The sequence below is a fragment of the Podarcis bocagei genome (genome assembly GCF_964188305.1).
Source record: "Podarcis bocagei genome assembly, chromosome: 3".
NCBI classification, from domain to species: Eukaryota; Metazoa; Chordata; class Lepidosauria; order Squamata; family Lacertidae; genus Podarcis; species Podarcis bocagei.
This window is the reverse complement of record NC_138127.1, coordinates 2,912,071-2,937,577: the sequence shown is the minus strand read 5'-3', so window position 1 is coordinate 2,937,577 and position 25,507 is coordinate 2,912,071. Positions and strand designations below refer to the sequence as shown.

The 25,507-nt window shown below is 41.7% G+C and overlaps 1 protein-coding gene across 2 annotated transcripts in view; it reads left to right on the top strand.

Moving 5' to 3' along the window:
• Positions 1-5,247: 5,247 nt before the first annotated feature.
• The window catches only part of WDR35 (WD repeat domain 35), a 42,232-nt gene continuing 21,972 nt past the window's right edge, over positions 5,248-25,507 (top strand). Inside the window, exons 1-15 of one of the 2 annotated variants that reach the window (XM_081189008.1) lie at positions 5,248-5,662; positions 8,347-8,464; positions 10,134-10,205; positions 11,210-11,302; positions 12,900-13,028; positions 13,973-14,103; positions 14,687-14,852; positions 15,011-15,156; positions 15,628-15,753; positions 17,072-17,257; positions 18,822-18,854; positions 20,084-20,144; positions 23,627-23,771; positions 24,822-24,891; positions 25,139-25,192. In XM_081189008.1, the coding sequence (XP_081045134.1) occupies positions 5,639-5,662; positions 8,347-8,464; positions 10,134-10,205; positions 11,210-11,302; positions 12,900-13,028; positions 13,973-14,103; positions 14,687-14,852; positions 15,011-15,156; positions 15,628-15,753; positions 17,072-17,257; positions 18,822-18,854; positions 20,084-20,144; positions 23,627-23,771; positions 24,822-24,891; positions 25,139-25,192 (1,554 nt within the window). In that variant the 5' untranslated portion in view covers positions 5,248-5,638. The remainder of the gene's footprint in view (positions 5,663-8,346; positions 8,465-10,133; positions 10,206-11,209; positions 11,303-12,899; positions 13,029-13,972; positions 14,104-14,686; positions 14,853-15,010; positions 15,157-15,627; positions 15,754-17,071; positions 17,258-18,821; positions 18,855-20,083; positions 20,145-23,626; positions 23,772-24,821; positions 24,892-25,138; positions 25,193-25,507) is intronic. The other variant, XM_081189009.1, reaches the window with a different exon arrangement.

Genomic DNA, 25,507 nt, shown 5'->3' with positions numbered 1-25,507 from the left:
AAGTGTGAGCTTCACGCCCACAGGATACTTTTCTGCATAGGAATCTTTTTTCATGGGGAGCAGTCAAACATGCAAGCCCACATCTAGGACCCAATACCATCTAGAATCAGTTTCACCACAGGACGAGCTACTGTGAAATTGATTAGGCTGAGAGACAGTGACTGGTGCATAGTCATCCAAAGAGCCAGACTGGATAGCTCAGTTGGTTAGAGCATAGTGCGGATAATGCCAAGGTTGCAGGTTTGATCCCCATTGGGGTAGCTGCCTATTTCTGCATTGCAGGGACAACTAGGTGCATATTTCAAGTTTAACGAATTCTCCGAGATCTTGTCTCACTTGCTCTTGGATTCAGTGAAGGCTGTAATTTGAGGACCATGCATCATCATCATCATATATTACATATTCCCCGCCCATCTGGCCGGCTCCCTCCCCAGCATTAAAGAGGCTTTTAGGTTGAAAAGGTGAAAGGAGGCTGTCTGTGCTGAACATTCACAATATATACCGGTACCTCCCCACCAACAAACAAACCGGCAATGCCAAAATATATTGTCAGCTCCTGAGATAGGATGTAAAGACCTATGGCATGGGTAGGCAATCTAAGGCCTGGAGGCCGGATCCTGCTCAATCGCCTTCTCAATCCAGCCCGCGGACGATCCGAGAAACAGTGTGTTTTTACATGAGTAGAATGTGTCCTTTTATTTAAAATGCATCTTTGGGCTATTTGTGGGGCCTGCCTGGTTTTTTTACATGAGTAGAATGTGTGCTTTTATTTCAAATGCATCTCTGGGTTATTTGTGGGGCATAGGAATTTGTTCATTCCCCCCCCCCAATAAAAATAGTCCAGCCCCCCACAAGGTCTGCGGGACAGTGGACCGGCCCCCTGCTGTAAAAGTTTGCTGACCCCTGATCTATGGTGTATTTAAACTGGATATATCACAAAGAAGAGTTTGGATTTGATATCCCGCTTTATCACTACCCTAAGGAGTCTCAAAGCGGCTAACAATCTCTATTCCCTTCCTCCCCCACAACAGACACTCTGTGAGGTGAGTGAGGCTGAGAGACTTCAGAGAAGTGTGACTAGCCCAAGGTCACCCAGCAGCTGCATGTGGAGGAGCTGAAACGTGAACCCGGTTCACCAGATTACGAGTCTACTGCTCTTAACCACTAGACCACACACACGAGGCTGGCAACAAGAGCCTTACAGTTATGGCACCAGGTTGCACAACTCAAAAATGTCAAGAAACTAACTTTTGCCACAAAAGAAATGATATCTGTCAAGCATTTGCTGATTATTTTTCTGCAGATCATCCCAATCTGCATGTCATCAAGATGTATTTAGATAAGACAGAGGTTCCCCCTGTTTAGCCCAGGGCATAATGACCATCTAAATTGGACTATAACAGCAGACAAAATAGACTCTGAGATGGAACGCTTAAAGAATGGGAAATTCCAAGGTGTCAATGGTTTGAGTGGTGGATTTTATAAAAGCTTTTAATCTTTATTAATGCCACACGTGGAAATGTTCTTTAATGGTATACCTTGGGGTGGGAGAGGGTTGATCCTGGAGTGATGGACATTGCTTTTGAGTAAAATATATTGTCCTCCCTTCTAAAAAAAGAAAAAGCTTCCAAATGCATAAAGTGCAAAAAAACCCCACATGATCAGTACTGTGACACCACTTACTACTCCCGTCACGTTGATCTGGGGCATCCTTGGCTAAAAAAGAACCAATACGTTTTGTTCACTTGAAAGAGATGGTTATATCTGTAAATTATCTGCCACCTCTCAGGACTTTTACAGCACACTTCTACAAGGGAAAAGGAATACCAAGCTGTCAAGCATGTTCCTGTGGCAACCAAAGCTCAATAATGTCTATTTTCAGTAAATTGAAAATTAACAGATAAAGGACTAAATAATTCAATGTGTTCCCCAGGGAAAGAAATAAATTAAAAGATACCATGTCTAATCTGGTGTGAATAACCTAGTTGTTGTTTTAATGGCATTTGACACTAGTCAAAATAAGTATAATTTTAATTATAATACCTGATGTTATGCATTGCATAGTTAATAGCTAGCAAAAGGCACATCAAGTATGAATTGCTCATAAATTAAATACCTAAGTAGGAGCTGCAAACCACCATGCCATGAGATCACTGTACACAGACTTGTAGCCTTAATTACACAGTTCTGTGCTCTTTCTCTCAGTCATTTCACACACAGATGGAAGGTTGAGGAATCTGCTACATTTCATTTCCAGATCACAACGCAATATGTATAACAAATCTCCGAGGGCTTTGGAGCATTGAGCTCAGCAGTCAGCAGCTGTGTATTTTCACTGGTGCATTACCTTGTACACACCAACTTTCCGTCATAGTCAAATGGAATAAAATGATTTCCTACTTTAAAATATTTTTTCTTCATTACTGGCAAACACTGGCTGTGTTCCAGCAAACAGATCCCGGCCTCCTATGCCAGGATATACACAAGCTCTGTGTGCCCACATGCAGATCCTTTGCTACAGTTTTGCTCCTCGCTTTGCAAAACAAACCAAGAAAACACAGTTAACCATAACTTGCCATTATGTCCAAACTAGGAGCTTTGGTTTTGTGGTAGGTGTTAAGTTGTGGGTGAACATATCAGACGACACAGCGATTCTTCAATCAGCTCGTTTATTCACAGGCCAGGACAAAACTGAACTGAAGGGTTCAGTCAGCCTGCTTATATAGAGCTCCAGTACAGTGTAACTGTAACAACTTTCTAAAACTATCCAATCACTGAACGTCACTTTCGATCCCTTATTTGCATAACTATCTACAGTATCCCCCTGCTGGCCCAGGGTGAGAACTTCAGTACATAACAGTAGGCACGAGGAAGATCCAGCCCAGCAAGGCCCAGCAAAGGTCCCATTTTGGTCTATAAGTCCATTTACCCTCAAATCATGCCTGCCTGCCCCCACACCAGGTGTCACATGCCACGTCAAGAGAGGGGCAGATGGAGACATGACTGCCAATACACAACTGGGAGCATTAAAGGGAGCTGCTAATTGTGCACTGTCAATCAGCTGACTGGCAAAGAGGATGGGCTGCAGAACACTCTATGGGAAACCCCATGATGGTGATCTCAACAGAAAGTGGAGCTTGAGGTTACTGCCTATCAACTGATAGGCTCCATCTTCAAGCCCACTGGGATCAGCTGTGCTACTTAGAACCCAGCACTGCATCAAAAGCTCAGCACAGACCCCCCCATGCCCCCCACCCCCAAAAAATGCAACTTGAAGTAAGAGAGAGAGCCAGTGTGGTAGAGTGGTTAAGAGCAGTAGACTCGTAATCTGGTGAACCGGGTTCGCGTCTCCGCTCCTCCACATGCAGCTGCTGGGTGACCTTGGGTCAGTCACACTTCACACTTCTCTGACGTCTCTCAGCCTCACTCACCTCACAGAGTGTTTGTTGTGGGGGAGAAAGGGAAAGGAGAATGTTAGCCACTTTGAGACTCCTTCGGGTAGTGATAAAGCTATCAAATCCAAATTCCTCCTCCTCCAATAAGCAATAACTTCAAGCTCCACTTGAATGGGCTTAGATTTTCCTTTGTAGCACAGTTTGAGCTCTACAGAGGGAAAACGGCACACCTGCCATTATAGTGGCATCGGGTTACTGACATGGCAGATAATTTACAGATATAACAATCTCTTTCAAGTGAACAAAATATATTGGTTCTTTTTTACCAAGGATGCCCCAGATCAACGTGACGGTAGTAAATGGTGTCACAATATTGATCATGTCTTTTTTTGCACTTTATGCATTTGGAAGCATTTTATGCATTTTGCATGCAAGGCTGGTGGTTTGGGGTGTTACAGATGAGGAACTGATAAACGCGAGAAACAGAAGCAATACAATTTATTAGATGCTGTATAAATAAAATGGGACTTAGAGACTCTGAAAGTAAGTTTGGACAATTAGAAACATCTCCAAAGTTAAAAGGATACAATTTTAATAGGATAACAAAACAGAATACAATGTTAACAGGATATTTCATCTATTGATATGACCAAAAAAGTAGCATGATTAGATTTCTTGAAGCTGCAGTCAGTTATCTAATTCCTCTCAAGCCTACATGATAGAAATATGTAATAGACAGGCTTGTCCATTAATCTATTTAAATGAAGCTATCTGAAGATATTATAGGGCATTATCTGTTAATTATAATTTGGTTTAATGGAAACGTTAGCCAGTAATTTTCCAAAAGGTTAGGTGGAGATATTAAGAACTGCAACTTAGAGGTAATGCTTTTTATAAAGTCAGCAAGCTGTTTTTCCTTTAATTAGAACAGAGATAAATTCTGGCTGACAACGTCCATCTTTTCTACAATGGAAGTGTAGCAGGAGTGGACTCATTTATTTACATAGCTAGGCCACTTCTAAATATCCAACCAGGACCAATGGTAATGCCAAACTAATAAGTAAAAATTCTCTTGATATGACATCTGAATAGGTAAACTGTGGTTAGTATTAACCTGCATGTCGGAAGAAATTCAATGTACTGTAAATACGAAAAGGCTATGCCTGTTGAGAAATGCTGCAGTGTAAATAGAAGCCCAGAAAAAAATTAGTAAGACAGCTTGCTTTGCTGCTTTCATAAAAGCAAACATATCTCTGTGTTATAACTGGAAGTAGAGCTATTATAACTTTGGTAGAGCTATTAATAGACTCCAATTTCTGCATTTCATATTTGATTGTAGCAAGCAATCAGCAATTGAATAATTTAATATAAATAGGCTAAGAAAGCAAATTAACTATACCTTTCTATGGCATGTGCTCAAATGGAAAAGGGGTCAAACCATCGCAAGAAGTGTTGAAATTTTGGGAGGTTGGATAGTTACAATGGAATGGTCCTGGTGGTGGGGTGGACATTTTTATTCTTACTTCATAGATAAGTAAGAATAAAAATGTGCACCCCACCACCGGGACCATTCCATTGTAACTATCCAACCTCTCAAAATTATTACATATATATATGTAATAATTACAAAATATGTAATAATATATGTAATAATATATATATGTAATAATATATATGTGTGTATATATGTATGTGTGTGTGTGTGTGTGTGTGTGTATATACACACACACACACACACACACACACACACACACACACCCATAGCTTTAACTATATGGACTATATATATATATATATATATATATGTATGTATATATTTAAAAAAGAAGAGTTAACTCAGTCAGATGGGCGGCATATAAACAATGCATCGTTGTTATTGTTATTATTATTATTAGGGAAACCAGGGAGCAAAACAGTCGCGCGTTATGGAGGAGCAATGACGATTTTTTGGGTTTGTTGTTGTTTCGCAGCGGCGCGTATGAAGCCGCGGAACAGGCGAAGACGAAGCGTGGACGAGGCTTGAAATGCCGCGGGAGACTTGGCTTTCCTTTCCTTTTTGTTGCTGTCGTTCTTAAACTTTATTTCCTTTCATTTCTCTTCTGACCCGGAAGCTTTTCTCCCGAGGCTGCGGCGACAACGACGGCGGCGGGTTGCTAAGGCGAGCCAGGAGGCGCTAGGCCTCTGTTGCCATGGAGACGGCGGCGGCGCGCGTGTGAATCGATAGGGGGAAGACTCTCGGCAGGATGTTTATGTACCAGAGCAAGAAGGTAAAGGCTTTCGTGTGTTTTTTGGGGGGGGAGGGGCGAAATCTGGGGGGGGGGGTGTTAAAGCGGGGCTGCCTTGAAATCACACAAACACCCCCCCCCCCGATCTTCGCATGCTCCAAAAGTTAACTTTCCTCCTAAAAAGTGTTTTTTTCCCGAGAGCGACCCTTCCCTTTGCCACCATCGCTGCTTTCCCTCGCCTGCGCGTGTTGTTGTTTTCGGATTGAAGCCAGAAGAGATCCTCGTTTGTCGGTGGTGGAGGACACGTGTCAAAGCGCTTCACACGTGAAATCCGCCGCGCGTTTTCGTCGCCCGAGGGTTTAGACGCGAGTTGCGTGTAGGTCGGGAGCGACCCTCCCCGAACTTGTTTTCGGACTGCAGTCCCCATCCTAGACATGATGGGAGTTGTAGCCCGAAAACAGCTGGAGAACCCAGGTTTGGGAAACCCTGGTTGGGAACGTCTGAATGTTGGGAACGTCGGAACCTTTTTTGGGCCATGCCCCACCTAAGCATCTTTAAAATCCTGATGCCTCCACTCTGTGACATGTAATTTTTATTATTCAAAAAGTGAACTCCTACATTAACTGTTAATAACACATTCTCGAATTCGCCCCCCCCAATCAAATTGCCCCCCCTGTGGGGCATGTGCCCCACATTGGGAACCACAGGCCAGGAGGAAAGCGGGACACAACCGCAATAAGATTGCTTATTTTTTTTACAGTTAAAGGTGTTTGTTGTTTTTATGAAAGCTGCTCAGGGCCATTGATCTACATGGTGAATATTGTTACCTCGCTGTCATACCCTCCAACATTTCTCTGATGAAAATAAAGACATCCTATTCAATAATAATAATATTTATACCCCACCCATCTGAGTGGCTTGCCCCAGCCGCTCCAGGTGGTTCCCAACATATAAAAATAAAAATGAAAAACCTTTTCAATACCGGGCTGCTTTCAGATGTCTTCTAAAATAGAGTTACAGTACTTATCTCTTTGGCTTCAGGGGACGGATGAACGCATGTGTCAGGGGTTCAGGAGCAGAGGCACAGGAAAGGGAGGAAGCAGAGAGCGAGGGGGAGGAATCCGAAGGAAATATGAGCGATGACAGCGGCCCGAGATCTCCGAGTCTTTCCAGTGAATCGGAAGATTCACAGAAAGGGGCGCCAGTGGTCAGAGCAAGGGGGGGTCTAGGGGGACACCCCAGGAAGAAGGGACCAGAGGAGACTCAGAGAGCAGCAGTTGGAAATCGGGACCAGCTTCCCCACCAGAGCGCAGTAGGGGGGAGGGGTCCCAGGTATCGGGATCTGGCGGCTCGCCGCAAGCGGGAAGGCAGGAGTTAGGATTGGCCACACCTCCATCGGGGAGCGAGGAAACGGTCAAGAGGAAGGTTGAAGGCTGCGCGCGCGCGCCAAGTTCAAATGCACAGGAAGGCGGCACAGTAAGCAGTCCGGATAGGGAGCCAGGTCCTAAAGCCCGCCGCAAAGAGGGAGCAGAGTCCGGGGGGTCGGCGTCAGAAGAGTCCAGGAAGGAAGAGACCACGGGGGGTAGAGGGACCCAGAGGAGGAAGGAAAGACGGAAGAGGTGGAGTAAGGCTAGAGTATTAAGTTGGTGTACAGGAGGCGGAGACTCAGACGGAGCTTCGCCGGTCTAGCTTCTAAGACGTAGAGCTGCACGCTGCGGCTTAAAATGGAAACTGTAACTCAATAAAGACTTTTGTACAATATTACCGGCTAGCGTGGTCCTCTGTGAGCTGGGACCTGGAAGCAGCTCTGACAGCATGCATAACTCCATACCCTCCAATATTTCTCCGATGAAAATAGGGGCCACTTATGAAAATGTGGGACATTCCAGGATCAAATCAGGAACTGGGGCAGCTTCTGTAAATTCAGGGCTGTTCCTGGAAAATAGGGACACTTGGAGGGTCTGCTGTGTCAAAAAAACCAGCAATAAATCCCCACCTCATTTAATTTCTCCAGATTGTATCAGCTATTCCTTCTGGCCCATTAACTAATACAGCAAACCTTTCTGATACTGGAGCAACTTTTGAAGCTTTCAATAGTTATTTTTTTACCGCTTTTGGTGTTCTTTCTCCTCTGTTTGACCCCCATGTTGCCCCAGAAACCTTTTCATTTCAGTTGTATAGCCAGAATAGAACTTCTTACAGTTCATAAAGCTCTTTGAGGCAAGGGCCTGTCTTTCGTTTATACAACCGTACCTTGGAAATCGAACGGAATCCGTTCCGGAAGTCTGTCTGACTTTCAAAACGTTCGGAAACCAAAGCGCAGCTTCCCATTGGCTGTTCGGAAGCCGCGTTGGATGTTCAGCTTCCAAAAATCATTCGAAAACTGGAACACTTACTTCCAGGTTTCGATAGTTCAGGAGCCGATTTGTTCAGGTGCCAAGGCATTTGAGATCCAAGGTACTACCAAGGTATTACCTTGTACACTGGAGAAGCAATGTGCATCATACCATACATTTAAAGCAAGCAATTCCCCCAAGAATGGGAATTGTTGTTTGTTAAGGTTGCTGGAAATTGTGGCACTGCAAAAAGGTAACTACTGTCCCAGGATTCTTGCCAGGGATGGGGTGTAGGCGCTTCGAATTTATGATGTGTAACTGGTCCATATTTTGAGGTCGGCAATTTTGAACTTGGTTTCAATTTCCATTACGAAACCATTCTCCTTTCAGATCACACTTCCTGGCAATGTTCGGATAAGATCTATTTCTTGGAGTAAGGACCAGGGCTATATAGCATGTGGGGGAGAAGATGGTCTGCTGAAAATTTTAAAACTGGAGACAAAAACAGGTAAGTGACACTTCTGTTGTGCCTATCACATATTTGAAAACATTTACTAGCATTGCCTGTATGGAAGTGAGAGTTGGACCATAAAGAAGGCTGATCACCGAAGAATTGATGCTTTTGAATTATGGTGCTGGAGGAGACTCTTGAGAGTCCCATGGACTGCAAGAAGATCAAACCTATCTATTCTGAAGGAAATCAGCCCTGAGTGCTCACTGGAAGGACAGATCGTGAAGCTGAGACTCCAATACTTTGGCCACCTCATGAGAAGAGATGACTCCCTGGGAAAGACCCTGATGTTGGGAAAGGTGGAGGGCATAAGGAGAAGGGGACGATGGAGGACGAGATGGTTGGACAGTGTTTTTGAAGCTACCAGCATGAGTTTGACCAAACTGCAGGAGGCAGTGGAAGACAGGAGTGCCTGGTGTGCTCTGGTCCATGGGGTCACGAAGAGTCAAACACAACTAAATGACTAAACAACAACAACTAGCATGGCATCAGTACAATCTGGTTCCCATTCTGTGGTGGCATATGATGGTCTCTCTTTTGCTCTGTAGCTGGTCTGTCAACTTGCTCCCTCTATGGCTACATGACTGGTGCCAATGTAGTCACACTATCCTGAGTTATTGCAGCAGTGCAATGCCCTTGATGTTTTGCTGCCACAGTGCAACGCATTCAGTCTGACATTTTCATTGCGTGAAAGGCATACGGATGAGTGCAGTCAACCATTTTTCTGGTCCTGTGATGTGAACACCAGGGAATCCTAAACAAACATGCAGAAAGTGGGTCCATGGGGGAAGTTTTGTGAGGCTCTAAGGCAGGGGTGAGCAAACTTTTTCAGCAGGGGGCCGGTCCACTGTCCCTCAGACCTTCTGTGGGGCCAGACTATACTTTGGGGGGAAATGAACGAATTCCTACACCCCACAAATAACCCAGGGATGCATTTTAAATAAAAGCACACATTCTACTTATGTAAAAACACGCTGATTCCCAGACCGTCTGTGGGCCGAATTTGGAAGGCGATTGGGCTGGATCCGGCCCCCATGCTCTAAGGGGACTATGGATAGGTTTGGTGAAGTGGAGTTGTACATATTGATGGGGTGGAGGGTGGAGAGAAGGGAAACGAGAGGGAGACGGCTGGGCAAACCAGGCAAGCCATGGAGGAGCTCTAAGGAATTAGACTTTAGTGGGTAAAACATGGTCGGCGGTTCGAATCCCCGCAGCGGGGTGCGCTCCCGTCATTCGGTCCTAGCGCCTGCCAACCTAGCAGTTCGAAAGCACCCCCGGGTGCAAGTAGATAAATAGGGACCACTTACCAGCGGAAAGGTAAATGGAGTTCCGTGTGCTGCGCTGGCTCGCCAGATGCAGCTTGTCACACTGGCCACGTGACCCGGAAGTGTCTGCGGACAGCGCTGGCTCCTGGCCTATAGAGTGAGATGAGCGCACAACCCTAGAGTCTGGCAAGACTGGCCCGAACGGGCAAGAGTACCTTTACCTTTACCTTTACCACCTTTCCCCCACATTTTGCAGAGTTCTGCATCCCTTTTTCTGATGGTGGGAGACTCCTGAGTATATGTGGATATGTTGTTAAGAACTGCAGAGGATTTCTGCTACAGGGAGAACAATTTAGGATTCCAGCCTTTGTTTTAAAATGATATTTAAACTTCTTTTTTAGATGAATCCAAAGCAAAGGGGCTTGCAGAACCTAGCAGTCTCTCAATGAATCAAACACTGGAAGGTCACACTGGTGAGAGTCATTGTCCTGTATTTAATATTCATTCATTATAGACTAGTTTAAAATTGCCTGCTGAATAAGGTGTTCAGAAACTGGTGCACTTTCCATTGATATTTTTTCTCTATTAATTCATTTATGCAAGAAAACAAACTTTAGAGTTCATTGTTTGGTATCTGCTACTGCATGTGCAATTATTGCAAATCAAGTGAAAATATATGTGCAGTACATCTTTGACATCATGTTTTCAGTTTATTTTCTCCTTGCACCATCTAACAGCATATTAATGTTTCAGATGGGGTACATTGTTAGATAAGCAGAGGCAAATATAAGCCACAGTTCTTCAAGATTTAAAAGATGTAATTATCTACATTGATTTATTTTCATTAAAATATTACGTTAAATATATCATTAGGTTTGTATCCCTCCAATACACCCCTTTCCACCTGCAATTTCACATTTATTAGGTGTATGTATAAATTGCTTATCATTTCAGCATGCCAAAGTGGTATAGAAGATTAACCTGTTAAAATACAATTATGCAAAGAGAAAAATAAGTGAAAAGCATCAGGTAAAGGTCTTGAATCTAGCAAAGACTCTTGTGAGTGGACAAGGGAGAAGGTGAATTCCAGATTTCCCATACATCCCCCAAAATATGCTCAAATACATGACATATCTCCTTGGACCAATATAGGCAGAGGTTTTTGGAGCTCTAGTGGGAAGGAAAATTGGTAAATATTTTCTCCCTTCCATTTCAAGGAACCCCTATTGTATCAAAGGCCCTTGCATTTTAAAAAATAACACATTCAGTGAATGGAATAACTCCATTGGATCCAAGCTATACTTTATTTTTTCATTATGCCCTATATTACTTTGTTATTTACGAGATCACAAATACTGTTATATTATTATGACTGATGTTTCTGGATAATGGATTTTTATGAATTAATAACATTTTAATTGTGTGTTATTAACAATATTGTTGTGATCCAATAATATACTCATCTATAATTTTCTAGGTGCTGTGCAAGTAGTGACTTGGAATGAACAGTATCAGAAATTGACTAGCAGTGATGAGCATGGACTTATTATTGTGTGGATGCTGTATAAAGGTAGAGAATTTGTTGGAGATTGGCAATAATATCACTGTCAAGTCTTTATTGTGCCTTTGTGAAATCTCAAATAATAGATGCCTTTGAGATTTGTATAATGCTTCTCCAGGTTTTTAACTGCTGGTTACAAAGCCGCGAGTAGCATTATTTAATGATTTTAAAAATTGTTCTAGATGCTTACCTTAATCAATTTATTCTTTTTAAAAAAAAATATATTGAGTTGTAAGTTTTTCCATAACAGCTCAAAGAAGGAAAACAGGTCAATTCACAATACCATTTTGCAAAGTCAGGCACATATGGAGAAAACTCTGTGTGTGGAGCCCATAACTCTAAAAAGGGGTCCCAGATCTCAGAATAGTGCTCTTTGCCCCTCCACAGAGAAAGTAGCTCTTCCGTAGGCTGCAAGAAAGGAAGATCCTCCAGCCAGTGAGCTACTGGAGGGAGCTGTCCAGTCTTTCCAGTGCTGTAAAGCCAGTCACTTAGCCACCCATAAAGTGCACAGGGCTACTGGATTAATTCTTAAGTTTACTTCTTGCCTTTTTGCCCCTCTTCTCACCAACAGCATATCTGCCTTTGAGCCTACATGTATTCTGTTCTGACAGGTTGCCATGTGTAGTAGAGCTGTTTGCTGGCATTATGTATAACCACAGCAGCTGATTTGCTTAGATTTTATTGTTTCATGGATTTCTTAAATTCATTGGAAGCTTGTGATTTTTAATAAGTCAGTTTGAAATTTAGAGTTCTAAAACCATCTTTTCTTTTCTTTTCTTTAACAAGTAGAATGTTTTATTTGGGGTAGAGCAGCACACCTTCCGATCTCACAGCTCTGTTGTTGAATATTATTCTTTTTTTTAAATTAAAGATTTTCTTGTTTTACAGAAGTATCTTTTCTATAGAAAATTCTTAGCTCTTTTTCCTCCAATTAAAAATAGATAAAAGTTTTTCACCAATCATTTATTATCTTCCCTATAAATATGTGGTGGGGGCCTGTGGGTGGATAACAACAACAACAAACAAACAATAATGGTGATTTTATTATTTGTATGCTGCCCATCTGCCCCAGCCACTCTGGGCGGCTCACAACAGAATATTAAAAACACGATAAAACATTGATAGAAACACGATAAAACATCAAACATTAAAAACTTCCCAATACAGGGTTGCCTTCAGATGTCTTCTAAGAGTCAAATGCTTTTTGATTTCTTTGCCATCTGATGGGAGGGCATTCCACAGGGCAGGTGCCACTACCGAGAAGGCCCTCTGCCTGGTTCCCTGTAACCTCACTTCTCACAGCAAGGGAATCACCAGAAGGCCGTCAGTGCTCAATCTCAGTCTGAACGATGGTGGTGCAGATGCTCCTTCAGGTATACAGGGCCAAAGCTGTCAATCAAGAGATGACCACAGATTTAAGTCATCATTATTTTTTATTCATTAGTAAATTATTTTGAAATATTTCTTAATATGATTTAACATGCTACCCAGATAATGTACAATGTTTTTGGCAGATAATTCCAACTGGTTTACTTCTAATAGAAATAGTTCAGATGAAGTACAGCAGTGTTGAAGGTGTGGCTAAACATTTATTCTTTGGCTTTAGGTGCTTGGTATGAGGAAATGATCAACAACAGAAATAAATCTGTTGTTCGAAGTATGAGATGGAATGCTGATGGACAAAAAATTTGCATTATATATGAAGACGGTGCTGTAATTGTTGGTTCTGTGGATGGTAAAGTATCTCCGGTACTAAATAAAAGACTCTTATAGCATTGTTTGCAGTGAATATGATTCACAAACATTGCGGATCAATTTGCGTTTGTCTAAATTTGCTTTAATAGAATTGTGACTCCTAAAAATAATATTTTTGTTTGCTAAAATCCTATTGTCCTCCTTTTCAATTTACAGCTCCTGTGTTGATGATATCTGACCACAGAGATATAGGGGTTGACAGCCAATGATGTCTGCCCCCTTGTACATTGTTACTTTAGGTCTCTCTCCTCCTTCCTTCCCCCATGTGCCCCCCAAATCTGGAATTTGAAGCAGATTTTCAACAGACAGAGGGGGAAGGAAAGGGAGGAGAAGCCCCACTGCAAGAGTGGACTTCTGTTTGTGCTACTTTAGAACTCACCCATGAGGTTTTTGTGCTCTGTATTTCTGCATTTTTACATATGAAAATGAAAGCTAATAAAAATTAACTTAAATTCCCTGAGATAAAAGCATATTCTTTGTTTGGGTAATACGATATAAGCAGCAATTGAAATTAGGATATGCCTGTATGTCAGCTTACCCAGTAATTTTAATACATGAATAGTATTTTTAATATGTCAAGTAGATTTATTGGAATGTATGATGATATGCAATTAGACTTGTGTTTATAGCCTGCTAATGGTTGAACACATATACTATCAAAAACATAGTAAAGCCATACTGTCATGTTTACAATGGTTTAGATTCTCATTTTGATTCCATGAATGGAACAGAACTGTGTTCATGGATTGTTTATATAACAATGGAAAAGAGAGAAGAATACATTTCTCTCTTTTTTTGCTGTGTATGTGTGCATGAGTTAACATTCATCATTTGAACTTTTGCAGTAGCGATCCTTTAGCATTTTAAGTGGCATAAATTTTATTTTTAGTTGTAGGCTGTGTTGAACGTATTTTCTCTTAAAAGGGAATCGCATTTGGGGAAAGGATTTGAAAGTACAGCTCCATCATGTTGCATGGTCTCCAGATGGCAGGACTCTACTCTTTGGAATGGCAAATGGTGAAATACACATTTATGACAAGAATGGGACTTTTATGGTAAGTTCAGAAGTGTAAGAAGTATAATCTATTAGGTGCCTTCACTGTCTGGTTGATCTTGCAGTTGGAAAGATTTTTTCTGCCTGATCTACACTGGTGCTGCATAAAGTCGCTAGTGCTTATCCTTCTGGAATGACGTGCTTAAAAACTGTTCTGCAGTCACCGCAGGAATTGAAAACAGGAGCCTGTAATGGTGTTTAATAGAGCATAAATACAGAGGCAGCTGGTTACAGCAACCAATGAAGGTGATTTAACTGAAGCCAGTGCCATTAACTTGGATGGAATGCCAACACTTTGACTTAATTGATATGTGGATTGCAGCCAGAGTTAGCTTCCTATTTATTCTTTCATTTGTTTATGTACTTCACTTTTGAAAAAATATATCTTGGTTTGCATTGGTTTATATTTAAGCTAAGATTGGTTCTTCCATTCAGCAAACTTACTTGGGAGTAAAACTAATTCAATGCAGTGGGTCTTTCTTTCAAATAAACTTGCACAGCGTCAACCTGCACATCTGTTTAAGGCACTGGTGATAGTTTTGTCAAGTTCATTTTTACTTACATATGTTAAATGGTCACTTTAGATGAAAATGAAGATGAACTGTTTGGTGAATGTAACTGGAGCATTCAGTATTGCTGGAATCCACTGGTACCCTGGAACGGAGGGCTACGTTGAGCCAGATTGTCCTTGCCTTGCTATTTGTTTTGACAATGGACGATGCCAAATAATGAGACATGAGAATGATCAAAGTAAGCACAACTTCCTATTACTCATTGAAAGAAGCACTGTGAATTTAAGACTTGGAGGTCTTGCTGGAGGGTGATGTTACTCAGAGCCTTTTTTTCAGACAAGCTATTTGTAAGCGCTCACGTCTGTAACATTTCTTTTCCAAACTTATAACAACCAGATCCTGTCTTAATCAACACTGCTCTGAATGTTACGACTCTCCAGTGGAACCACTGCGGAAATGTCCTGGCTATTGCAGGCTTCCAGAAAATAGCTGGACAAGAGAAAGATATAAATATGGTACAGTTCTACTCTCCATTTGGTGAGGTAAAAACATTTGTTTCATTTTCCTATTTCATCCGGTTGGCTAAAATTAAATATTAGCCCTCTCCATAAATGTTGCTTGTTCCTGTTTTTTAAGAATTTAATTTCAGGAGATACAGTATCAGAAATTACCTCTCTCTTTACGCAATCACTTTTTTATTGAAAGTTTTCAACATAATATACAAAAAAAGCCAAACTAAGCTAAGAGAGAGAGATAGAAGAGGAGAAAAGAGAAAACAAAAAGGAAAGGTGGGGAATGCCAAGCTCTTTATCACAGTTATACCCATATTCCACACAAATTACCTCTCTCAAGTCATCCTATTAGATTGGCAAGAAGAGCCAAGCCTTCTTGAGTTCAAGTACACCTTTCTTCCAGTCATACCTTCAAAACACATTGTGCAGTATATTCAGTTATGCCCCAATTGGAAGTCACACAGATACCATGTAACCAATGAATGGATGGTGTTGTTTCAGCATTTGCGTAGCATGAAGGTTCCAGGCAAACAAGTTTCAGCAATGTCTTGGGAAGGAGGAGGCCTAAAACTATCGCTAGCCATTGACCAATGTATTTATTTTGCAAATATCCGGCCACGCTATAAGGTAAGTAGCTGCAGAATGCCACTTTCACTGGAAGGCTTACAGCGCCATTTGCAAGCACTACAGAGAAGCCTGGAATTATAATATTAAAATGAATCATCTCTTTGGGATATCACAATACCTTAAAGACCGCCTCTCACCATCTGAGGCCCTTCTTCATGTGCCTCTTCCATGAGAAGTCCAGAGAGTGGCAACATGAGGATGGGTCTTTTCTGAAGTGGCTCCACGATTGTGGAATGATCTCCCCAGAGAAGCTCGCCTGGCACCCTCGTTACATATCTTTAGGTGCCAGGCAAGAACATTCCTCTTCTCCCCGTGTGGTGTAGTGGTTAAGAGCTGTAGACTCGTAATCTGGTGAACTGGGTTCTTGTCTCTGCTCTTCCACATGCAGCTGCTGGGTGACCTTGGACTAGTCACACTTCTTTGAAGTCTCTCAATCTCACTCACCGCACAGAGTGTTGTGGGGGAGGAAGGGAAAGGAGATTGTTAGCCACTTTGAGACTCCTTAGGGTAGTGATAAAGCGGGATATCAAATCCAAACTCCTCCTCCTCCTCCTCCTCCTCCTCCTCTTCTTCTACTTCTTCCCAGGCCTTTGGCTAATTAAGCAACCTATGGCCGTTTAGGTGGGGTGTAATTGGTTGTTGTTGTTTTTTGTTATTGTGGTATGTATTTTTTGTTGTTTTGTATTGTAAACCACCAAGTGAACTTTGAATGAACGGCAGTATAGAAATTGGTACAGTGGTACCTCGGGTTACATATGCTTCAGGTTACATATGCTTCAGGTTACACATTCCGCTAACCCAGAAGTAGTGCTTCAGGTTAAGAACTTTGCTTCAGGATAAGAACAGAAATTTGGCTGCAGCGGCAGCAGGAGGCCCCATTAGCTAAAGTGGTGCTTCAGATTAAGAACAGTTTCAGATTAAGAACGGACCTCTGGAATGAATTAAGTACTTAACCCGAGGTACCACTGTATAGAAAAATAATTATATTTACAATTATAATAGCAGCTTTTCACCATGTCCATTAGAGTTAGTTATATAGTCTTGAGGAGAATAGTAATGATGAGTGGTAGGTCCGTACGTTATATTTTCTATATGTTACTCTGTACCAGGGTTTCCCAAACTTGGGTCTCCAGCTGTTTTTGGACTACAACTCCCATCATCCCTAGCTAGCAGAACCAGTGGTCAGGGATGATGGGAATTGTAGTCCCCCAAAAAGTCTGGCGACCCAAGTTTGGGAAACCTTGCTCTACACTATGTATAATGTTTCTATATGTTACTCTCTACTATGAATAACGAATAATGTTTTCTTTGTTGACAGTGGGGTTACTGCACTAATACAGTGGTTTATGCATATACCCGACCTGATCGTCCAGAGTACTGTGTGGTCTTCTGGGACATAAAAAACAATGAAAAGTATTTGAAATATGTCAAGAGTCTGATTTCCATTACAACCTGTGAAGACTTCTGCATTTTGGCAACCAAAGCCGATGAAAATCAACTTCAGGTATTCCTAGTTACCTTATAACTCTTGCTGAATCACTTTGAATTAGAAAATGGAACAGTTAATTCATTTGCAGAGCCCTGATAGAAGGTCCACTCGTTACCATTTCAGTTCCCTTCAAAGACAAAGGAGCTTAACATCATCCTTGTGGCAAGAACGAGTTAGAAGCTGTAGTTGAAAGCTCTGCTGCAAGATGTAAATCTTCAAAGCACTGATTGATTGATTGATTGATTGATTGATTGTTGTTGTTGTTGTTGTTGTTATTTCTAAAGTATCAACAACATCAGGAAATTCTGCCTAGAACATAAAATAAACAACAGTAAAACCCTGCCAGCAGGCTTATATTCAAAGCAGGTGGGGAATTTTTTGGCTCCCAATTCATTGGCCAACCCACCAGTCACAATCCCTTGTACAGAGTTCTCAAGAACGAAAACCACAATGCAAGGAACAGAGAGCACAGGAAAGGGCTTTGCAAGCCTTCCTTTCTCCTAGGTGGTTCCAAAGCTGTGCTGGGGTCAGAATCAATTTCCATTATATGAAAATTGCCTCCCCACTCCTTGAGCAAGCCATGATCCTGCAACCTCTCTGCTGATGGGCAGTTGGGAGTGTGCCTTGCTCCAGCAAAGGAACAATCAGGAGTTTGGGTATGTACCTCGGCCCAGTATACCTGAAGGAGCGTCTCCACCCCCATCGTTCTGCCCGGAGGCTGAGGTCCAGCACCGAGGGCCTTCTGGCGGTTCCCGCATTGCGAGAAGCAAAGCTACAGGGAACCAGGCAGAGAGCCTTCTCGGTAGTGGCGCCCGCCCTGTGGAACACCCTCCCATCAGATGTCAAAGAGATAAATAACTACCTGACATTCAGAAGACATTTTAAGGCAGCCCTGTTCAGGGAAGTTTTTAATGTGTGACATCTTAGTGTATTTTTGGTCTTTGTGGAAGCCGCCCAGAGTGGCTGGGGAAACCCAGCCAGATGGGCGGGGTACAAATAATAAATTATTATTATTATTATTATTCAGCCTTAATGTTGTGCTGAATACTGTGCTTCTGGGGCACCTGCTTTTTAGCTTTCCATTGGGTCTGCTTGAGTATGTAAACCAACTCTCTCTAACATTACTAAACCCAAGGAACAGTCCTCCTTTGATGTTGAGAACATGGCTTTGTATTTTGAAATGAGATGCAGTTAGGAAGGACCAGTGCTTTTTTCTAAAAATGTTTACGGGTGCTCTCATTTTGACTCAAGAAAATCACCATTTTTTAGTTCAAATCGGGAAAAATAAATACAGTAAATGGACAAAAGTACAAAGATTCACAAAATGTTTAGGGGTATGCGTACCCCTGCGTCCCTCCAGAAAAAAAGCACTGGGAAGGACATAGAGCAAAATGCTAAGGTGCAAGTAAATTTTTCTACATCACTGTTTATAATTTGGAAGCCCATCTGTATGGAAGAAATCCAACAGCCTTGTTTTTTCTTTTTGCTGTTACATACAATATACTTAATTTAATTGGTATTCTTTTATCTGCCAAAGGAATTAATTATTTCCCATATCTCTTGTACAATGCTTACAAAGGAGGAGCATGAAACTGACTCTCTCGGTGCAATGGTAAAACAATTCTTTTATATGCTGCTTTAATGGGTAGCTTGTATGGGTATGATATGATTTACCATTTAGGTATATGTAATCAGCACCCATTTCATTGAATTATAATTTCTGGAACTGCCCCTTTAGATCTGTGCTGTTTCACAGAGAGTGATAGTATATTTGACCTTCTTTGAATGATGTATAACCCCCCCCCCCAAATACTATATTGGCTTCAGAAACCTCACTGAACAGGCGACATGAATTTTACTAAGTTGTGACTAACTTTTCATATTGATTTCAATGGGATCCAAGTTCAAGTAATCTAGACCCAACTCATTGATTAGTCAGAGGGATTCAGTAGTGCTTTCTAACATAATATTTTGTGCTTTGCCCTTTCATAAGCAGTGGCATTTTGTTGCAAAGGGGTGGGTTCCTTGTTATGGTGGTGGTTTTAGTTGAAAGGAATTTAGCTTGATACTAATGAAACATGAATTCTTGTTCCTTGCTTCTCCCCTTAAAAATTATTTTAAAATATTATATTAATTTATTATGTGATCATAAATCTTGGATGTATTTCCTTACCTAATCTATATGAGCTCCTTTGGGAGGATACAGATTTAAATACCGTATTTTTTGCTCTATAAGACTCACTTTTTCCCTCCTGAAAAGTAAGGGGAAATGTGTGTGCGTCTTATGGAGCGAATGCAGGCTGCGCAGCTATCCCAGAAGCCAGAACAGCAAGAGGGATTGCTGCTTTCACTGCGCAGCAATTTCTCTTGCTGTTCTGGCTTCTGAGATTTAGAATATTTTTTTTCTTGTTTTCCTCCTCCTAAAACTAGATGCGTCTTGTGGTCTGGTGCGTCTCATAGAGTGAAAAATACGGTAATAATAATAGGTCGGTCCCAGCGCCTGCCAACCTAGCAGTTCAAAAGCACCCTCGGGTGCAAGTAGATAAATAGGGACCGCTTACTAGCGGGAAGGTAAACGGCATTTCCGTGCGCTGCGCTGGCTCGCCAGATGCAGCTTGTCACGCTGGCTATGTGACCCAGAAGTGTCTTCGGACAGCGCTGGCCCCCGGCCTCTTAAGCGAGATGGGCGCGCAACCCCAGAGTCGGACATGACTGGCCCATACGGGCAGGGGTACCTTTACCTTTACCTTTATATAAGCTGGGTTCAATATAATTTGAGTTGCCGAACATAGTGGTTTATGTGTTTTGCTTTGACAGTTATGTGTTTATATTTTTCCATAGTATGTACTTGTTCTCTGCAATTCCATTGGTACTCCTCTGGATCCAAAATATATTGACATTGGTAAGCAGATGTTCAGAGTTTTATTGTATTCATTATGCTTCTTGAGCCTTTGTCCCAAATAATTTCGGATTGCAATGGCAATCCAAAATGGCTAACTACTACTTATGTCAAAATAAAAAAATTCCTTCCAGTAGCACCTTAAAGACCAACTAAGTTAGTTCTTGGTATGAGCTTTCGTGTGCATGCACACTTCTTCAGATACACTGAAACAGAAGTTGCCAGATCCTTCTATATAGTGAGAAGGTGGGGAGGGGTGTTACTCAGAAGGGTGGTGGGAATGGGAGATAGGCAGATAGCTGAGAGAGCCTGTTGACTATATCAACAGGCAGATAGCTGAGAGAGCCTGTTGACTATCCTTCTCACTATATAGAAGGATCTGGCAACTTCTGTTTCAGTGTATCTGAAGAAGTGTGCATGCACACGAAAGCTCATACCAAGAACTAACTTAGTTGGTCTTTAAGGTGCTACTGGAAGGAATTTTTTTATTTTGACTATGGCAGACCAACACGGCTACCTATCTACTACTACTTATGTGACAGGGCTGGCAAACTCTTTGCTGTTTAGTGTCTTGAAACTTTAGCAAACTGTAATACAAGTAGGTGTACCTCCTGCTGCCCTTTTAGTCTGCTTCTTTTGAAACTAATTGCTGGATACAGACATACGTCCCTCCCTTTGATTGCAGAAGGGATTTTGATGCAGCGGAAACATCCACTGGAGGAAGGGAGGGAGGTGATTTTCACACACAAAAATTCCTCAGGAAGCCCCCCCCCCCCTCCACTACCTTCCACACTGTTCTTCAGCATTTATGGGGGGTTCCCACCTTCTGCCCATGGGAGCATCCTATAAGTGGAACTGTGCTCGTGTTTAGTCTAGATCCAGTTCCGTGTTAATTGATATTTCTGTTCAGAATGCCAGTTGCATCAGGTAGGAATGGGATTTTAAGCTGATATTATTTTATGGACAAAGCATAGTGTTTTGTAGCCAGTGCTGTCCAGTGCAAACAAAGGCAATTTGATCCAGAAATGCTTCTGTCACCAGAATGTGGAGAGAGGTGATTTTGTGATTCCCAACCCCACCAAACCAGCTTCCATGCTGTTCCAAAAGGTTGCCCAATAGGGCGGTTCATAAAAAAAACTTTTTTTATAAAAAAAAAAAGCCTGCTACAAAGGTCTTAACTTACTACACTAGGGATTATATAGCTATATCTGAAATTTCATGCATATCAGTTAATACATGGGTAGGCAAACTAAGGCTGGGGGCCGGATCTGTCCCAATCGCCTTCTAAATTCGGCCCACAGACGGTCTGGGAATCAGCGTGTTTTTACATGAGTAGAATGTGTGCTTTTATTTAAAATGCATCATTGGGTTATTTGTGGGGCATAGGAATTCATTCATTTCCCCCAAAAAATACAGTCCGGCCCCCCACAAGTTCTGAGGGACAGTGGACCGGCCCCCTGCTGAAAAAGTTTGCTGACCCCTGAGTTAATATCTTGACCCTGCTCCACTGAAAAGCATTGGGTGTTCAGTAGGGCGGTTTATGAAAAACTTTTTTTAAAAAATGCCTGCTCCAATCTTACTACACTAGGGATTATATAGCTATATCTGAAATTTCATGCATATCAGTTAATATCTTAACCCTCCTCCACGAAAATAGCTGTTTACTTGGCTATTTTCCTATGTCGTGAAGGCTGAAATTTCAATTCAGTAGAGCAGGATCAAGATATTAACTGATATGCATGAAACTTTATAGTCATGCTGTCTGAGGCTGATGTGAGTTGGAGTCCAGCCACATCTGGAAGGCCACAGGTTGCCCATTTCCACACCACATCGGAACATCTGTGCATGTGATGTAAACATTTTTGCTCTTTTCAAAAGTGCCGATCACGCTCACTTTTCAAAGGACCCACACATCTACTGTTTTATTAGGCATATTGGGAATCGTTCTGACTTTTGCAAATGCCACTAAAGCAGGCACACTTTATTCATGCAATTCCAATCTTCAAAAACTGTTTAATTTCCAGGTTTCAGTCAAGTACTTGAGCCCAATTTGCAACTGCCTTTCCTTATCGAGTTCCAATTATTTTTAATTATGCATTTGCATGCAGGTTCATCAAAGGCTAATATTTGACAGTTTTCAGTGGGAGGCTTTTAAAATGTATTTACCATGCTAGCTGCTTCTAACAGCAGAGTTTGGTAGGCAGAGTAGAAGCATAGTTCCCTCTTAACGTTTCTCAATTTCAGTGTTCTCTTACTCATTGGTTATTTCTGCCATAGATATTAAACTATCAAAATGACTAATAGATAAAGCTCAATAGAGATTGTTGATTGCACTGTTTATAGTTGGTGGTAGATGTTAGAGCAGCACAATAGAAAGAATCACACTTCAGAGTACCTTGTTACTTACTGTAGTATTATTGATTTTACCTTTCATTTGTTTTTGTTGTTGTTATTTATTATTATTAGATAATTTATAGCCCACTGTTCCTCCCAAAACAGCCCAAAAGAGCATACACACTGTACTGGAATGGGGGATACAGTCATACCTCATGTTACGTTTGCTTCATGATACGTTTTTTCAGGTTGTGTCCCACAGCGACCCAGAAGTACCGGAAAGGGTTACTTCCGGGTTTCACCGCTCGCGCATGCGCAGAAGTGCTAAATCACGCTTCGCGCATGCACACAAGCACCAAATCATGCCGCGCACCTGCGCAGATATGGAACTTCATGTTGCGGGCTTTTCATGTTGCGAACAGGCCTCCGTAACGGATCCTGTTCGCAACCAGAGGTACCACTTTATGTGGCCCTCCAGATGCCATTTGACTATGACTCCGATCAGTCCCAGCTAGCATGGCCAGGGATCAGGGATTCTGGGAGTTGCAGTCCAACAACATCTAGGAAGGCCATAGACTCTCCATTTGTGCCCCAAATCTAGTGAAGTGAGACTTCCACTGCTACCATTTTCCGCAGAAAACTTTCCATTATTAGGAATGCATTGTTTTGTAAAACTAACAGCATAATGAATACAAATCAAGTAGGGGAATGGAAATGGATCTAATGATAACTCTAAAATCAAAGTTTTTAAAGACAATTAACTATAGGAAGCACATGTATTATGAAATAAATAAGAAATGTATACTTGAGTGTGCCAGCACCTATTCTCTGGAAATTCCCTGCACATTTTGTGTTCAGCACATATAGATCTTTGAACCAGACCATGGGATTTGTGTTGTTTTTCTTATACCTGGCAATGACATCCAAGGGTAGCCAGTTTCAGTTGTTTCTGGACTACAGCTCCCATCATCCCTGACCATTGGCCTTGCTCGCTGAGGCTGATGGGAGTTTTACTACAACAACACCTTCAGGTTGACTACCTGCATGTTGGCTGCTCATGTACACAACCTATTTCTTATCTTGGTCTAAATAAGATTGCGCCATTCAACGGACCTATTCAATTTCTGCTTCTTGTTTGGATTTTATAATAGCACCACTGTTCGTTACCATGACCAAAACCCAGGTGATTGCAGCTTCAAAAGAAGCCTTTTATATCTGGCAGTATCGCGTGGACAAGAAGCTCACTGCAATGGAAATTAATCAGGTGGCACGAACTAGAAAGGAGGGCAAAGAGAGGTTTGTTCTTTGATTTTGCAGCTTCTTTTCCTGTGCTATGTTGTTTTAACTTTTCGCATGATCTCTGCGACATTTGATTTGCAAGCAAATTCATAAAATAGTTGTTTTGTGAATAAAGAATTTGTAAATAATATCCGCCTATATCCCAGGCAGGAAGGGACTAACATCTCTTACTCAGCATGCCAAATATTCTTCATAGCTAATTCACTGTAACTGCACCTGGGACCCTTATTTACACCAATGGATTCTCTTCTTTAATGTCATTCAGATCTTTCATGGCCCAGCTTTTTTATCTGTTTCTACAATGCTGTGTCCAGTGGTACCTCGGGTTACATATGCTTCAGGTTACATACGCTTCAGGTTACAGCCTCTGTTAACCCAAAAATAGTGCTTCAGGTTAAGAACTTTGCTTCAGGATGAGAACAGAAATCGTACTCCGGCGGCGCGGCAGCAGCAGGAGGCCCCATTAGCTAAAGTGGTGCTTCAGGTTAAGAACAGTTTCAGGTTAAGTACGGACCTCCGGAACGAATTAAGTACTTAACCCAAGTTACCACTGTATTGGATCCTAAGATAAGTTAGCTTAATGAAGTTCATAGAAGGAAAGTTTCCCATCTAGTTGTCTTAGGACCGAAGCCTAAATTCTTGTGTCTTACCTGGAATAATAATGGGAAGTTTGGATTATTTTGCTTTGAGAATTTCTCCCAATCAAATTGCCATATTTCATTTCAGTCTGGCACCCCACTACCTCCAAATTCCAATCCTCCTTCTGTGTAGTATTTTCCTGCTTGCAAGATTGCACTGGAGGATGTTCTCTAGACAGAATAACTCCCTACTCTGGGTTTTATTCTTACAGACAGGTTCTCCAGAACCTTTTGCCTTCCTCACCCTATAACCACACTTTTAAAACCCTCCTGCATTAAGAACAACCACAGGAAAACACACACGCATTTGGGAAACGAAACATCATGTGCAGTATGTAAAGTGCAAGCCCTAAAAAAAATCCCTGTACTTCAGAAGGTACCAATTTCCTTTTTCCATTTTTCCTTTCAGGATTTATCATGTAGATGATACCCCTTCTGGAGCAGGTGATGGAGTACTTGATTATGCGAAAGCTTTACAAGTAAGTTCTTACCAGAATCTTGTTTTGCCAGTCTGTGAGGAAAGCCGTTTTGAGTTGTTGTTTATAATCTGAAAGTGCATTAGATTTCTTCTGATTCTTATTTTTTATTGCTCTATCATGCAAATAAAAAAAACTACTTTCCCTTCCAAATGTTACCATATTCTTGCTAGCAATTTCACTCTACAGCTCTGTTTCAAATAATAAAACTGCTTTTGGTGATTAAACTTGACATCTGATACGGTTTCAGGGAACGAGGGATCCGATTTGTGCAATAACAGCATCTGATAAGATACTTATTATTGTAAGTACCAAATGTGCTGTTTATTTTAATTCATTTATTTATTTAACAATATTTGCATATTCTTTTCCAAGCACACATGGTTTTCTTAACACTGCACAAGAATAACCTTAGATTTATAGCTGGATGATATTGCCCTTGCCCTGCTGAATCTAAAAGGCTATATCCACTAGTACACCCCTGGCCAGTCTTGCTGCTGCTGTTCACTGGGAGGTAGAGAGGGAGCAGGGAGGTCATCGTGGTACAAGTGCGCTAGCAGAGCCAATCTGGTGCTCGCACCAATGTGTTTCCAATACAGTCGTACCTTGGAAGCCAAAC